The sequence below is a fragment of the Rhopalosiphum padi genome, chromosome 4 (genome assembly GCF_020882245.1).
Source record: "Rhopalosiphum padi isolate XX-2018 chromosome 4, ASM2088224v1, whole genome shotgun sequence".
NCBI lineage: Eukaryota > Metazoa > Arthropoda > Insecta > Hemiptera > Aphididae > Rhopalosiphum > Rhopalosiphum padi.
The window spans coordinates 34,243,875-34,259,362 of record NC_083600.1 but is presented as its reverse complement, the minus strand read 5'-3'; the positions used below and the strand labels follow the sequence as shown (position 1 = coordinate 34,259,362).

Here is a 15,488-nt window from a genome sequence, read left to right as displayed (position 1 = left end):
GCCGATGATATTATTATTGTTTTTAAATATGTTTAAAATCGTGTTTTCGTTCGAGTCAGTTTACAGACAAGCTGCAGTGTACATATTATTATATTTGTGAATATTATATACTGTTGAATTTATTAAATTCGTTGGACATATTTCAAAAATAATTCGTCATAAATAACCATGAACAGATTCATGTACGCGTCCAACGAATAAAACCCACTATTAAAATTAAATTTTCCCACAAATCATACTTCAATAAAGATATGGACGTATAATTCGTATAGTTGTTCGAGAGAAATTAGAAGTGATTTTTTTTGTTTTTTTTTACATTACAGTTGTCAGACAGACGGATTGTTATTTGTTAGTACCTATATAAATATTCAGGATGTGCGTTCAAGTGGAAAAATTAGAATGAACTGACCAAGGACAATAAAAAAAATATATCTAATAAACTATAGGTATATTTTATAACCATGGTTTATTTTAAGTTTATAAACATTGAGACCAATGAGTAGTATTGAAGGTATCTAAGTATACAGTGAAACCATTTCTAAGTTATAATGATACCAATTACAACACATTCTCGAATGTATACTAAAAATAACGATTAATATAACATATACGTTAAATCTATAGATTTGGTATAATCCTTTACATTTTTCATGCTTTTTACGTCTTTACGATATAGGTAAGCTGTGATAAATAATTTTCGATAAATATTACGTATACTTAAAAAAAATTATAAGATTAAAATTATGATAATAATAATAATAAATCTGGATTTGTTAATATTTTGTTTTTATATTACAATATTATACATAATATTGTCATTTATTTATTTTACAAAATAAACTTTAAACACACTAAAATATTACAATGAATTAACTATAAGCATTCACTTCAGATTTATTTAGATATCGTTATTATAATAAAATTCCACAAACAAACACAAATACCTGCTATAGCAATACAGTACAAAAATAATCATGAAATTGTATTTTTATAAATTATTTTTCGAAAAGTATTCAGACATAATTTGTTCTTAGATTGTTTGTTTTGATAAATCAAAAGGGTGAGACAGGTTGATTTATTACAAACGTTTCATCTGACCGATAATTTGACTATCTTGGGACGCATCAATGATGCGGTTTACCGTGTTTTGTTTATAATAGTACATGATATGATGACCATATATTATAGTTTGTCGAAATGTTTTAAAAAATGAATTTTTGATGTACCTATTTTAGGTGTTTGATATATCCAACATCACTACGACGTGATTTACATGTTTGCATGAATAAATGTATCTAACTGATTTAATTACCAAAATACACATGTACTACATCTTCTAATATTTTGGAAAATTTATTTGACACTTAAAAATAAAACTGAATTATGAACCATTAATTTCAAGAACACACTGTGAATTTTAATGACTTAAATGGTGGGCGGTGGCTATCAAAACCAGAAATAAAGTAGTCAGATTTACTCATACGAATAAACAAATATTTATGCACTAATAAATTAGTACTTAATATAGCGTATATACTAAAACACTAACAATTTTTAATATTTAAAATTGGTTTTGCAAATTTCTGTTATTGATCTTTATACATATAATATAATATGTTTAGGTATATACTTTATTTACGCTATGAATAAATTATACATACATAATAATAAAGACAGTTATGCACATTATTATAATTATATCAGTATTATTCTATAGAATATATTATATATTACTATCCACATTAATACATTAAAAAAACACTACAGAAACATTAAAAAAAAACTGTTTCAACTATGTATCTACCTACTATTTCTGATTTCATGGCAGAAAAATACGGTAGATAAGGAAAGTTTGATATGCAGAAGCCAAAAAGACAAGATATATAGTGCCACCACCGTGTAGTATAATATAATATAATATACAATCGTCCAAGTTGGTAACAAATGCTATATGTGAGAGTGTCGAATAAACATCGATAATAAGACCTAAATGACGTTTAAATTCGTACTTAAATAATACAACTAAATTATTTTATAGTAAAAACTTGAAAATTTGATAGAAATTAACTTATTTTTTTACTTTGCTTTGCTAATTTGTTATAAGTATTTAATAGCAATATATAGCAATATATATATAATATTGGTACATTTATTAATTTTTTGAATGATAAATGTTTCATTAAGTCTATAATCGTCTTTATTATAATACATCATTGAAAAATTCAGGTATGGTTATGCAAAGCGAAGATTATTAGTGTTAGAATTTTAAACCAACTTTCAAGTATACGAATTTGGAAAGTTTATGACAATTTCTGATTCCATATAAATAATTTTGCAAATCTACATTTATTTATTTCTGTAAGTTATTTATGATAATATTTTTATCTAATTTTAATTTCAAAAACTTATCGTAGGTCATGTCATGGACATCGCAAAAAACTAGTTAGTAAAAATAATATCTTATAATAATACTAGTAATAATAATATGATATTTATAAGTATTTACGTATCATTAAAGGATCAGTTAGTTGCATTATTGTTTTTTTTTCATTTTTCATATATGCGTTTTTGTTTTAAATAATTTACAATCATACTATAATATGCGTGTGGTGATGATTTTTAATGTCCAAGCAAGGAAGAATATCTCTTTGCAGCAATATAATATATTATACATGGAACTATGGTAATATTACAATATATTAGTTCCTATTGTATGTATAAAAAAATAATACAAATAATCAAAATACATTATATTATATTTGATATTCGAATAATTTCTATTTGTAGGTAATGGCAGGTAATACGCACGGGGTTTCTTCACCGGGTCCAAACTACAGCACGTAGTGGCCGCCGGCACTGGCTGCACGCGCTCCCGTGTACCCATCATGTGTGAGCGCCACCGACACCGCTGCGCGTTTCCCCTCCACGGGGGCACTGTAAACAAAACGTGACCGAGGAGACCTCTGAGACGATATTACGTGAGTACGTCAAGTCACACATAATATAGACAGTAATTATAACTATAAATACTATATAGTCTATAATAGTATACATATAGGTAAGTATACTAAGTATCGTCACCTCTCACATGATATCACGATATAATATTATAATATAAAATAATGTGTAATTGACTTCTTACATCTAGATACTATAATATATGTACTCGTAAGTAACACTATTACGTGTATTTTAGAAAACATCGAAAATTAAAGTGGGTTAGGTGCTATAATAAATTTCGTTCCAGCTATAGCTAGCTCTATAGATATAGGTATTAGGTACAGTTTATACAATTAGCGCATAATATTATGTATCAATTATCTAATAACATGATGAAGTAAATAAACGCGATAAGGATTTCTGATTTTAAAACAAACTCGGAAACAAAACTGTGTTGTTGCACAATACAGTTAATTATAAATATATAATATATACATATATACTTATAAATATTATGAATAACTCCAGTGCGCATAAGTAGTTTTTTTTTTATTAGGCTAATGTGTTCTACACTATTACCTCAAGTATGGCAAACATATCATACTATACCCACCCTGAAATTATAATATAATATAATATATAGTATGCATACGTAATAATACTGTTAACGAAAGTGAGATTAGCCGCACAGACGCAACACCTTCTATACTATAAAAACTGTACGTTTTAAAAACTCGTCTCCGCAGTACCAATTATGAGTATATAATATTATTATAATATAGACGAGTAAACGTCCATCCGATTCGTGATGGTAGATTATTATTATTATTATCATTTTCGACGTCGTTCGTTGTTACATATTATTTTTATTATTATTATGTTTATATTGTTATACCATTATCGCATTATATTTTATATTATTGTTGTACTATTAGTGCGGGCGGGCGGACCGCTCAGCCGTCCTCCTGTTTTCGGTGGGAGGGGTGTAGGGGCGGTAGGCCCCCGAGGCGGAAGGAAGAGGTGTATAATTGATTCAAGGATGCCATCTTTGTACGTCCATTATCGGATTGGTCGCGCCCTGCGTGTGGTCAAATACGTGTGTAGCCGCCGTGCCGCCGTCGAGTATATAGGTGTATGTATATATACATAATATTATATACATATTATGGTACATAGCTGCGCGGCGCGCGGACGGCTGCAACTGACGTCGTTATAATATTATATAGACTCCTCTGTAAATGTATATTATTATTATATTAGACGGTGACGCGCGCGCTCACACTTACGCGAATACCCACACACATACACCAGACAGCGGCTGTTGTCGCCAACTATGCTACCACAATAATAATAATATACTACCACAATAATAATAATATGTAACTACTGTATAATATACTAATACTATAATGCTACAACTACTTTTTTTTTTTTTATCCTAAAACGACGATTCGAGGGAGGGTGTCTCTGTTTTCCTTTTCCGCCGGTTGCAATCGTTTATTAACATTTAAACAGTATTTACAATAACAGCAATATTCAAATTATAACAGTTTGTGAATTCTGCTCTTTAGATGTCATTTTTTCAGACCAGCAAGCCGGTCCACTATGTTCAAAGTTGCGTATACTATATTATATGTTTATATGGTGGTTCCTTTGTCTCTACCTACTATTCCTCTTTTTCTTCGACGCTCAGGATATTATATAGTGCAATTTATACTACTCTATTGCTTCCCATTGCTCCCAGATTTTTAGCACGATGAATACCTATAATTATTAACCTAATCTTCACACGACATAACCTCCAGTTCCATAAGTCTTCTCGCGTATAGGATGTACTTGTATTCAAAAAACGTATGTTCCACATCATCTATTGGGTCTCCGAATGCCACACAATCCAGGATTGCTATTATTGTTAATTTTTATTTATCATCATTATTGTATTAGTCTAGTAGATGATTGACTTTTCTTTGCTGTCCCGGTCATGATCATCATAATAAATCATCATAATAAAATACAATTACAAGACTTGCGTAGATGCGTCAAAAGTTCATTGATATTGATTCAATGACTTATTACGTCTAAACAATTATAAAAATCAACAACAAATACAATGACTTCATCTTTAACTATGAAAATATCAATATATTATTATTTTATAGTTTTTCTTTAATATAATTAATTAAATTATAAACTAGCTTTCTTCTTACATTTCTATATTCATTTCTTTAAAATTTACGTTTATATTAAAACGATTTTAAGTATAAATTGTACTTACTTTATACTTTTATTTATTTATTTAAAGAATATTTACAATTTATACTTAACATTTTTTTAATATTATTCTTTATAAATAAATAAATAAAAGTATACAAAAGTATGTACTCGTATATTATATTAAATATTTATGTGATATGGCAAAAAATAACTCACGACAAACAAACACAAATAACAAGAACATTCTATATTATAAATGTATGCATTACGATATCAATATTGAAAGAAGTATAAGAACTGCGTATCGCAATGATGTCGATACAAAAGCAATACGTCTATACCGCTGTTATACCTGCCTACCTGAGAATTTATAGGAGAATTGTATATTAGAATTTTTCAAAAATATAAAACGATTAAGTCTTCGTTAATGATTCAACTCCTCGTACTATTATCATTATACGAGTCCTTTACCTATATATGACCTATTGACGCAGTCGGCTTTTTCACGTCCACACAATGCGCCGCCGATCGAATGAGGTGACCGGCGTAATGATGTTTCAGCCAAGTTTTGCTCCCCCTTGTCCTCTTTGTGACTTACCGCCACCGCCACCGCTTTCGTAGATGAGCCGTCACCGCCACCGTTGAGCACAGCCAACACGGCTGCTGCAGCAGGGTGTCGGATAACGGGTTGTAAATTAATTTTGATATAATCGATGCTCAAGCTATAATTTTTTACAATTATTATTGTTATTATAAGCTATAACTTTTGTTGTTATTATATTATATTTATTTATACAGTAATAAATGAATCCACAACAGACCGTTTAAACGAATTCCTTACATACCTGTATACGGCTATAATATATATATATATATATACATGTATAACAGATGATATAGACACTAAAAATATTAAAAGAAAAAATACGTAGCTACACGACGAAGAGTGCATTTGGGTACCAAAAATTCTTTACATTTTTTGTAACGGTGTACCTATATGGATGTTTATTATTGAAAAATAATAAACGCAAAATTATGGCATTAATTGTAGAATGGGCGTGTTTAAATTATTTCTCGTAAATCTGCAGTTAATACTGCCCATCGGAAGCTATAGTACGATAATATTATGTGTTTTAAACTATGTAAAAAACTAAATACATGGAATACAAGCATACATAATTATATATACACTTAAGTCCGTAAATATATATATATTATATAAATATATCCATAGGTTATATACATTAATAAAATATTTTATTTTTATAACTTATTGGTAGGTACTTAATGTTGGTGTACCAATATATTATTTTTAACTTATTTATATTTTTATTTGTGAATTATTGCACATATTATGTATATAGTTTATTACATATTCAAATAACAATTTTTCAAAATAATTGATGAACTATATCATTGTCACTGACTCAAAGAAAGAGTAGTTTATTAGTTTTTAAGTACTTAAAGTTTAGTAAAAAAAATATTTTAACATAATATATATTTTTTGAAATTATTTTTACTACGCACAGACCAACATTTTGCGGTATATCCCAGTACCTCTCACTCCGCTAATATATATGGTATAGTAAACTTAACAGAAGTATTCCTACAAATATAATAATATATATATATAGAGAACATAAGTTTATAAACTTATAATTAAAAAAAAAAAATAGTATTTAAATTTCATAATTTTATCACTGATAAGTGATAATTGATTATTGATCTATACAAAAATAATTTATTAAATATTGTAGGACTTTTAAAAAATAATAATACATTTAAACATATTACTTCATTAAATAAATAACAAAGAAGTAGATATGTAATAAAGAACTTAGGTATATATTTGACGCGTATCAAAATATTAAGTTAAAACCTGTATATAACTATATATAAGCAATACATAACTGGTAATAAAATTATTATCAAATATTTGAACATCTTTTTAAACAAATCCCATGTATAAAAAATATTTTAATTTAAGTAAAAACATATAAGCTAAATAATATATAGAAACGTCTACATATTGTCGTAAATAAATACGGTTGTGTATAATAAATAAACTTAGCTTTCATATAGGATACAATGTTTATTATTTTCAATTACTCGAATAAACTGTCCTCTTACTATATGCATACAAAAACAAATGATGTATAATATATGTATACAAAATATGTATGAGGTATCAACTATCCTCTACCTCATAAACATCGTTAACATATTTTTTTCAAAGACCATTTTCGTTTTAGTAATATACAGTCCCCTTACAGACATTAACGTTGACTATACAACATAATATTTTGATATTATATATATTCAATTTACAAAATAAATAACGAAATCATAAAAGAGTAAAATAAACAATTTAAATAACACAATAATATTAAATTGCTTAAATTACAATTAAACTTAAAATAATTAATGAAAAAAAATCAAATCGGAGTTTTAATATAATATTACTGCAGCTGTAAGGTTTTTAGTTCTTACTATATTTAATATTTTATTTCGTTGATTTTAAATCATTTAGTTTAAAAAAAGATACTTAATATCTCGAGCCGATAAAACATTTAAAATGCATTAAATTATATTATTTCGTTGGAAAGTTCACATTAACATTTTCCACGATAAAAATGTTGATTCGGTTTATTTATTTATTTTAATTGATACATTTAATTGCACAAATATAAGCACGTGCATTTAGAATTACTAACAAACATAAATTATATACTATGTATTTCGGAGTATAAAACACAAGGTGGAATTTTATATTATATTGTTTCCTCTATTTAAACAAGAAATGTCATTTTTAATTTTGCTACAGTTATAATATACAAACTAATAATAATTATCAAATAGTTCAATAAACGAATATACATTTTAAAAGGTTTTTTTCTCTTCTGTAATTTTAATTAAAACAGACCTTGACTTATTGTAAACAGCCGCTTATTTAAACTTAGGATAATATATTTGAAATTATTACAACAATTCATTTTAATCGCGTGACACTGTACCATTATCGAGGTATTTTATTGTATTAAGAAGCACATCGAAATAATATTTCAAAAGGGAGAAAAATATACCTACTCTTTGCGTAATATCCATTTAAATTGTCTTGGACGATCCACCGGGCAACAGGTTTTCTCCGAGAGTTCATAATAGTAATAATAATAAATATCGGATACCGTCGATAATGCGCGCGAGAAAAAAACATCACGAGTGATGTATAGTGGCGGCCCAAATATAGTATATTATATACGTAATATGTGTGTGTGTGGTATGTGTGTGCGTATTGCAGTTGGTCCTACCTGCGCAGAGGTCTTTTGGATAATAATACGTTTTTCGAAAAATCCAGAGAAGATGGAAAAAACCGTTTATTATATAGAAAAGAAAAAGGGTCACGGGAGTCAGAGGGAATACTACATGTCAAACCCCGCGCGGCGTCTATATGATTGTGTGTGAGAAATGACAAAGTTATGTGTTTCTGGTAATGTCTTCGAAAACCCATATAGGTCCACACTCTTACAAACATTTATTATACATATACATTATACGAGTATACACATATAACATACTAAGACCCTCGGAATCGTTTTAGATAGAATCGAAACGGACAACCCCCGTGTGTGTTTGTGTGTGTAATGCGTGTATTGCATATATATATACACAATGCACAATGCTTGCGACGCGGTGAGGGTGTGTTCGACATGACAAGAATGTTACGAGAGAGCTGTTGTAACGCATATAGGTACATTATGTATATATATTATAATAGTGTGTGCGTGTGTGTATTTGTATATATACGAGTATATATATATATATATATATTTAACAATTAAAAGATGTTAGAATTTAATAGCTGAAAGTAAGAAGTATTAAAGAAGAAATATAAAATAATAACATGATTTAATCCGCCTGAGAGAATTAAAAAAAAAAAAATAGTTCAAGTATGTTTAGCAATTTTAGAATGTAATATTGGTTGTTGTTATACATCTTGGACTGCAAATTATTTCAAAGCATACCCCCAAATTGCACATATTATAGTGCTTTTAAGAATATATTGTGTACACAAATATTTTTTTGCATTCATGATTCTTTTTTTATTTTTTGTTAACTGTCTTAATGTTTTTTCTTCGTTTATGTTTAAATTACGTATGTTTCAGTGAGTTTTGCAGCTTCATTCTATTGGGTTTCTTCTTTGGTAGTTCCATGCAGATAACATTTTTTGTTTAATGTCAAGTCACAGTTATAAATTTGTGTATTTTTTAACGCAAAGTATGAGGACTTTGTGCTAATTTATATTCTCAATAATTATTATTCTAAAAGATTATTTGTAAATAAAATCAAAAACAATATTACAAACTTTATTTATTATGAAATTATGTGTTTTGTAACATAAAAACTTTCTTGTTGTGTCAATACATTCCTATATAGTTATAATGAAAAAAATTGTTTTTAACTGTTTAATTTATAATTAATGGAAAAACCTAAAAATAAATACTAAGTGCATTATTTTTTAAAAACATTATATTAATTTAGTACTTTGTGTGCCATGCGTTAATCTCATTCAAGTGTATTTGACTTTTCCGTTCAGCAACACAGGTTATATTAATCTATATAAAATAATCTATATTCTATGATCAATAAATTTAAAGAAAGTGTATGAGATAAAAAATATTGTTGTAATTACGTATGACCAGACTATGGAGCTCATACCCTCTTGTAAAAATGCACCAATAGTCAATACCCAATATATCGAGCTATTTGCTAGCTCTTATATTATAATATCTCAAAGTGAAATTTCGTTTTTGTCCACACACATATATATATATATAAATGTAAAGTATTGTCTCTATAAATAATAAGATAAGTTATAATAAATTATAATCATAGTCGTCATTGACCATTTCGACTAAATAAACATTACATTGCTACAAATAAAATAAAATAAAATTATAATGGTATTCAGTATTGACAAAATTATCAAAATTCAATAGCTCGATAGATCAAAATATCACAAAATAATTGGATATATTACATTATAGTGCATACTGCATAATGTAAGCAAAAACAAAAAAAAATATAAAAAGCCAATGGGAGGGATCTGACCCCCACGTCACCCCCATTGTATACGCCACTGGACAATACTAATGATGATTTAGGTCGCATTGCTAGTGGTATTGTTGTATCAATGTAATCACTAAAACAAAAATATTAAAAATTTAAATATTTAATAAATAATATATCTATGAATTATATTGCTCGCAATTACGGTAGGTAATATAAACATAATATTATATGAATAGTAAAATATCTTATATCTATAAACTTACTTTTCAGCATGCCATGCATTTATGCTCGAAGAACGAACGATCATATAAAACGGTACGTCCTTAAAGTGTTCACTTAAAATAATTGTTTCTTGTTCCGACCCCACGTTTAAAACAACGTAGAAGGTCTCGTGGTCTTCCAATTGTCTGAAAAAATAAAAAATATTCACGCTTGACACAACTTTTAATAACATTCCTAAAATATCATGACGAAAAATAATTATCCATAGAGACACATTGTTGAACAGAATAAATACAAATTTTAACTAACAAATCGCTAATTAAAATAGAATAATATTGTCACGATCTGTACCTTACGCTATATTGAAAACTTACTTAATTAAATAAGCAGATATAAGAACTTAATTAGTTATTATCTAGACAAATTAGCTATTATAATCGTTGTTATTACCGCGGTTATTCATCTCAGAAATGCCTATACAAATAAGATAAACTATATATGTATGTTGTACTATGTATGTTTGAAACATTTAAGTTAAATAATCAATATGGTCGAGTCCATATAAAAACGACGGCAACAATAAATACTGTACCTAGTCAAAATCAAAATCCAATCTGATGGCGTGTGCATGGTGAGATTTCCTTGGGCTATCGTCGGAGATGAACGGAGTCGCAACAGCGTTTTGTACGTCTGATAGTGGCTTCTTACGCGCGCCTTTTGAAAGGCCAAGTTCAGGTGCCAATGGTTGCTGTTTACGGGAAGCCAAGTGTGTTGGGACGTCGAAAAACCTTTGGACGCAATTCATCCGGTTTAATGCGCGTTGCGTCCGAGTATGCGAGGACAATGAAAAAAATGTCGTACGAGATCCGACCACACGTACTTACCAGCGTTCTGCAAATCATTCCAATGGAACGGGGTCCTGCACGGGTCTCTCGAATTCACCTTATACCTAGCCATACCGCCGTTTCTACCGAATGGGTCAACCGTCTGATCCCATCTTATCGCGCCGTCAACCATACCGATTTCCTCTCCGTTGTACGTAATCGTCGTGCCCGGTAACATCGTTGTCAGCGTGTTCATTGGGTCGACCATGTCCTGACCTAATCTCGTAGCCACTCGTTTGTTATCATGGTTCCCTAACTAAGCAATGAAAAAAAAAAAAAAAATTTATTTGCTTTCCATACGTATCCACCACATGCAAATACCATACACAGTATATTCAGTGATTGACTGGTGAAAGAATGGGTACACCACTCGCATTTTTTTATATTCTTTTATTTCGTCAATTTAAGTACCTAGTTATTGTTATAAATCTAATGACCACACTGGATCGTCAAATTGTTTACCGATGTATAATATATTGACGAACGATGATCAATGAAACAATGTATTATTCAACGAAACACATGAGATGGGAGGAAAGCATTGGTAGTCTGTATAGTGTATACGTATCCTGAAGTACTGTGACTTTTAAAATCACAATTGTTATTAAAAAGTTTTTGAATCAAAATCACTTTAATAATTTAAACTGTATATTATATCTAATTATTGTCAATGGTCGTTACCCACCACCCAGTTGGCCCATTCACCCGGAGGCATGTTGTCCAACCACAAATTGATCGTATTCTTTATGTCGACGGCCGACGACGTTTCGTTCATGTATGTGATTAAGTTGAAATTGAACGGCATATGAGCCCTGTGTAATTGCTGGCTGTAGTACATCTTCGTGTAATTTATGGGCGCGTACGCTTCGGTTAATAACAGTCTAAACAATATCAAAAAGTTTTTAGCCGTCCGTATACAAAAATATTATATTAACAAGATATAGATCAGCGCAAAGTTGAACTTTCCTAGTAAAACTTGTTTAATTCAAATATGACTTTGTCAAAATAAAGTCTTATTAAAATACATTATTAAGAACAATTTAATTTGTTAAATAATCAGATCCAAATTAATAATATATTTAGTTAATATATTTTTTGTCTTAATACCTTGTGTTTCCATCCCGGTTAGTGTATTCGTCACAGACTGCTCTAAATTCTTCGACAATTTTATATGTACCTAGTTGATCCCTAGTTAACGTATGGTTCAGCAAAGCATATGTGTAATTATCATCTTTAATATTTGGATCAATCAGTGGTTCGTCTTCAAACGCAGTGTCCTCTATTATGAATCGTGTAGCGTCTACGCGGAATCCATCGACGCCGATATCCAGCCAAAATCTAAGTACGTTCTAAAGAAATCGAATTTTAAGAGTCTAAATAGAACGCATAAACAATACAATTTAATAGAGAGTACCTTCATTTCTTCTAATAAAGCAGAAGAGTTGTAATTTAAATCTGGTTGTTTAACCATGAACTGGTGCAAATAGTATTGTCCTCTTTCAGGCGACCACTCCCAAGCACTTCCGTCGAAAAAGTTTCGCTTAAAGAAAATATTTATAATAATTGTAGATTATAATATATGGACAATAAAAGGTTTTTAACGTTGGTCAAATAAAAAATTTAAATTAGACAAGGTTAGATTTTTTGAAAATATCTTGATTTTAGTATTAATGAAAATATGTAATACATAAACTCTGCAATATCCTCAATCATCACACGCCATAATATTCAAAGCAATAATAAGCACCGTATGTAACGTGTAATTAATATATCTTTAAGTTAATTTGACTCACCCAATTATTTGGAGGTACTCTATTTCCATTCTCGTCTAATTTTCCGTCAAGCCACACGTAGTATTCAGTATATGGATCGACTTTTTTGACTGATTTTTGAAACCACTCATGTTCGTCACTTGAATGGTTAGGCACAAAATCCAATAGAATACGAACGCCTGAAATTAGGTGGCCAAACGTGGTTCATAAGTGTATAATATCGCACACATACTTCCTAGTTTTTAAGATTTTATTTCGCATGTCAATAAAATATACCAAGCGATTTAAGTTTCTTTTGAAGTGATGAAAAGTCTTCCATTGTTCCAAAAGTGCTATCGATTTTTACATAATCGGAAATGTCATAACCGAAATCAAGTAGGGGAGATTTGAATATTGGGGACAACCATATAGCTCCAATACCCATTTCATTAAAATGTTCGGCCATTTCTTCTATACCTATACAACAAAATACAATGTAATATGTATTATTATTTGCCAACATTTCAACTTAAATTTTGAATTTAATAATAAGAAAAATTTAAAAAAATTACTCTTAAATGTATGTCATGTATTGGTACAAAGTACAGTATATTTACTATTTTTTACGCTATTATTACCTTGATATTTAAAACAAGAATTGTTATATATTACTTACCTAATGGTTTTGTTAACCTAGTTTTGAATATTGTCATTTTATTTTGTATTACTACTTATAATTTATTGTTTATGAATTTATGTTCAGTTTTTAGACGTTACTTTTTACATAATTGTTTTTAATTTTTAACTTTAAAAATATTTTATATTGATTTTATTTTATATCAAATGCATAATACAACAATACATTTTATTTGAATATTAAAAAAAAGTTGAATACATGAAAATTTAAAAAAAAACCGTTCGCATGTAACAAATATTATTTAACATATTTTTGTTGTTGATTTCTTACTATATTATCTATCCATAATCCATCAACTTATTATTTAATATATCAATTACCTTTCAGGTCTCCAACACCGTCACCATTGCTGTCTTTAAACGATCTTGGGTATACTTGGTAAATTACACTGGTCTGCCACCAATCTAATTTTACCGGTTCTAAAAAATTCAAATATACGTTTTACTATTACTATAATTGATATTTAATTTTAAATTAATAAATTATTTACCAGCATTCGTACTAAACGTGGTTGTTATTAAAACGATAATGTAACAAAGGTTCATTATAGTGCAGAAGTAATTGTCTAACAAGTTGTGTGTGAATTTTTGCGCATTTGTACGGTTAAATAATTTCGCCTTTGACCTTACAAACGTGCAAAAAATATTAGGTAGGCGCCTATTGAATTACTTACTGCACTGCTATACTGTAATATACGACATGGAACGATAAGAGGTAAGTGGCGTCGTAATAATAGGACCTGTAAGTCCGCTTCTTCATGCCTTACAAAACGTAGTTTCTTTTATAGACATTGCCTACGTTGATTATGTGCGTTTTTCTATCAGTTGTTGCATAATGCATTACCGTCAGATAACACATCGCGTGTGTCAATGTTCGTGTATCTATCCTCGTAAGATATTATACTGCCCTCTTAAAATATAAATTATATACAAAATCCATATAGAATATCTAACACTATACAACCTGCTCGTTTAACAATTCCGCGAAAGAAAATAATTTCATAAATAATCCTGACCACAGCAATCTGTGTTATAACTTGAACAGTTATGCAAGTAGATATTATAGAAAACGAATCTGTTTAATAGAAATTCTTCATGCTCTTCATATGGCAACTCTACTAACACCTCTACTTCTAAAAGCATTTCTACACAAAACAAAAATTATTTAAGCGTTATGGATATCAACACACCCTCTGTCAAAGAATAATCATATGTCGCCGTCCCTATAAAACCTCCTACTCTGTTTTTCATAAAAGGTATTTTAGACTTTCCGATCTTTCGCGAAATGCTCATCGAACTAATTGGTGTTGAAAATTGTTCTTGTTTTTCTTTTGGAGACCACCTGAGAATATAGACTAGAAACCCTAGTTCTTATAAATTGCTAATTCGCAGGCCGGTATTTATACAATTTTGGCGCCCTAAGGGTTAGGGCACATACAAAATTCCACCCCATTTTTATTCTTGGATGAAGTGAGAAGTGGGAGGGTTAGAAGATCAAGTATAATATACAAATACATATGTAAATGTATAATGTATATTAAATATATGTCATAATAAAACTTTAGAATAGATATAAAAATAAACCACAGTAATTAAACAACACGTTAATTATTTATAATAATTATATTTTAATATAAGTATAAGTAAGCATATGTATAATATTATTTGTTTAAAATAATAATACAAACTTAAGTAAGTACAAAGTTAGACA

At 29.0% G+C, this 15,488-nt stretch overlaps 1 protein-coding gene across 1 annotated transcript; it reads right to left on the bottom strand.

Moving 5' to 3' along the window:
• Nucleotides 1-10,021: 10,021 nt before the first annotated feature.
• On the bottom strand, nucleotides 10,022-14,523 carry LOC132929441 (maltase 2-like). The gene is made up of 11 exons (XM_060994786.1): nucleotides 14,269-14,523; nucleotides 14,099-14,197; nucleotides 13,379-13,558; nucleotides 13,124-13,281; nucleotides 12,745-12,870; nucleotides 12,438-12,679; nucleotides 12,016-12,211; nucleotides 11,331-11,586; nucleotides 11,039-11,234; nucleotides 10,488-10,631; nucleotides 10,022-10,354 (listed from the first exon to the last, which is right to left on the bottom strand). The coding sequence occupies exons 1-11, from the start codon at nucleotides 14,321-14,323 to the stop codon at nucleotides 10,189-10,191; spliced, it is 1,818 nt and encodes a 605-aa protein (XP_060850769.1). The 5' UTR covers nucleotides 14,324-14,523; the 3' UTR covers nucleotides 10,022-10,188.
• Between the last annotated feature and the right edge of the window lie 965 nt (nucleotides 14,524-15,488).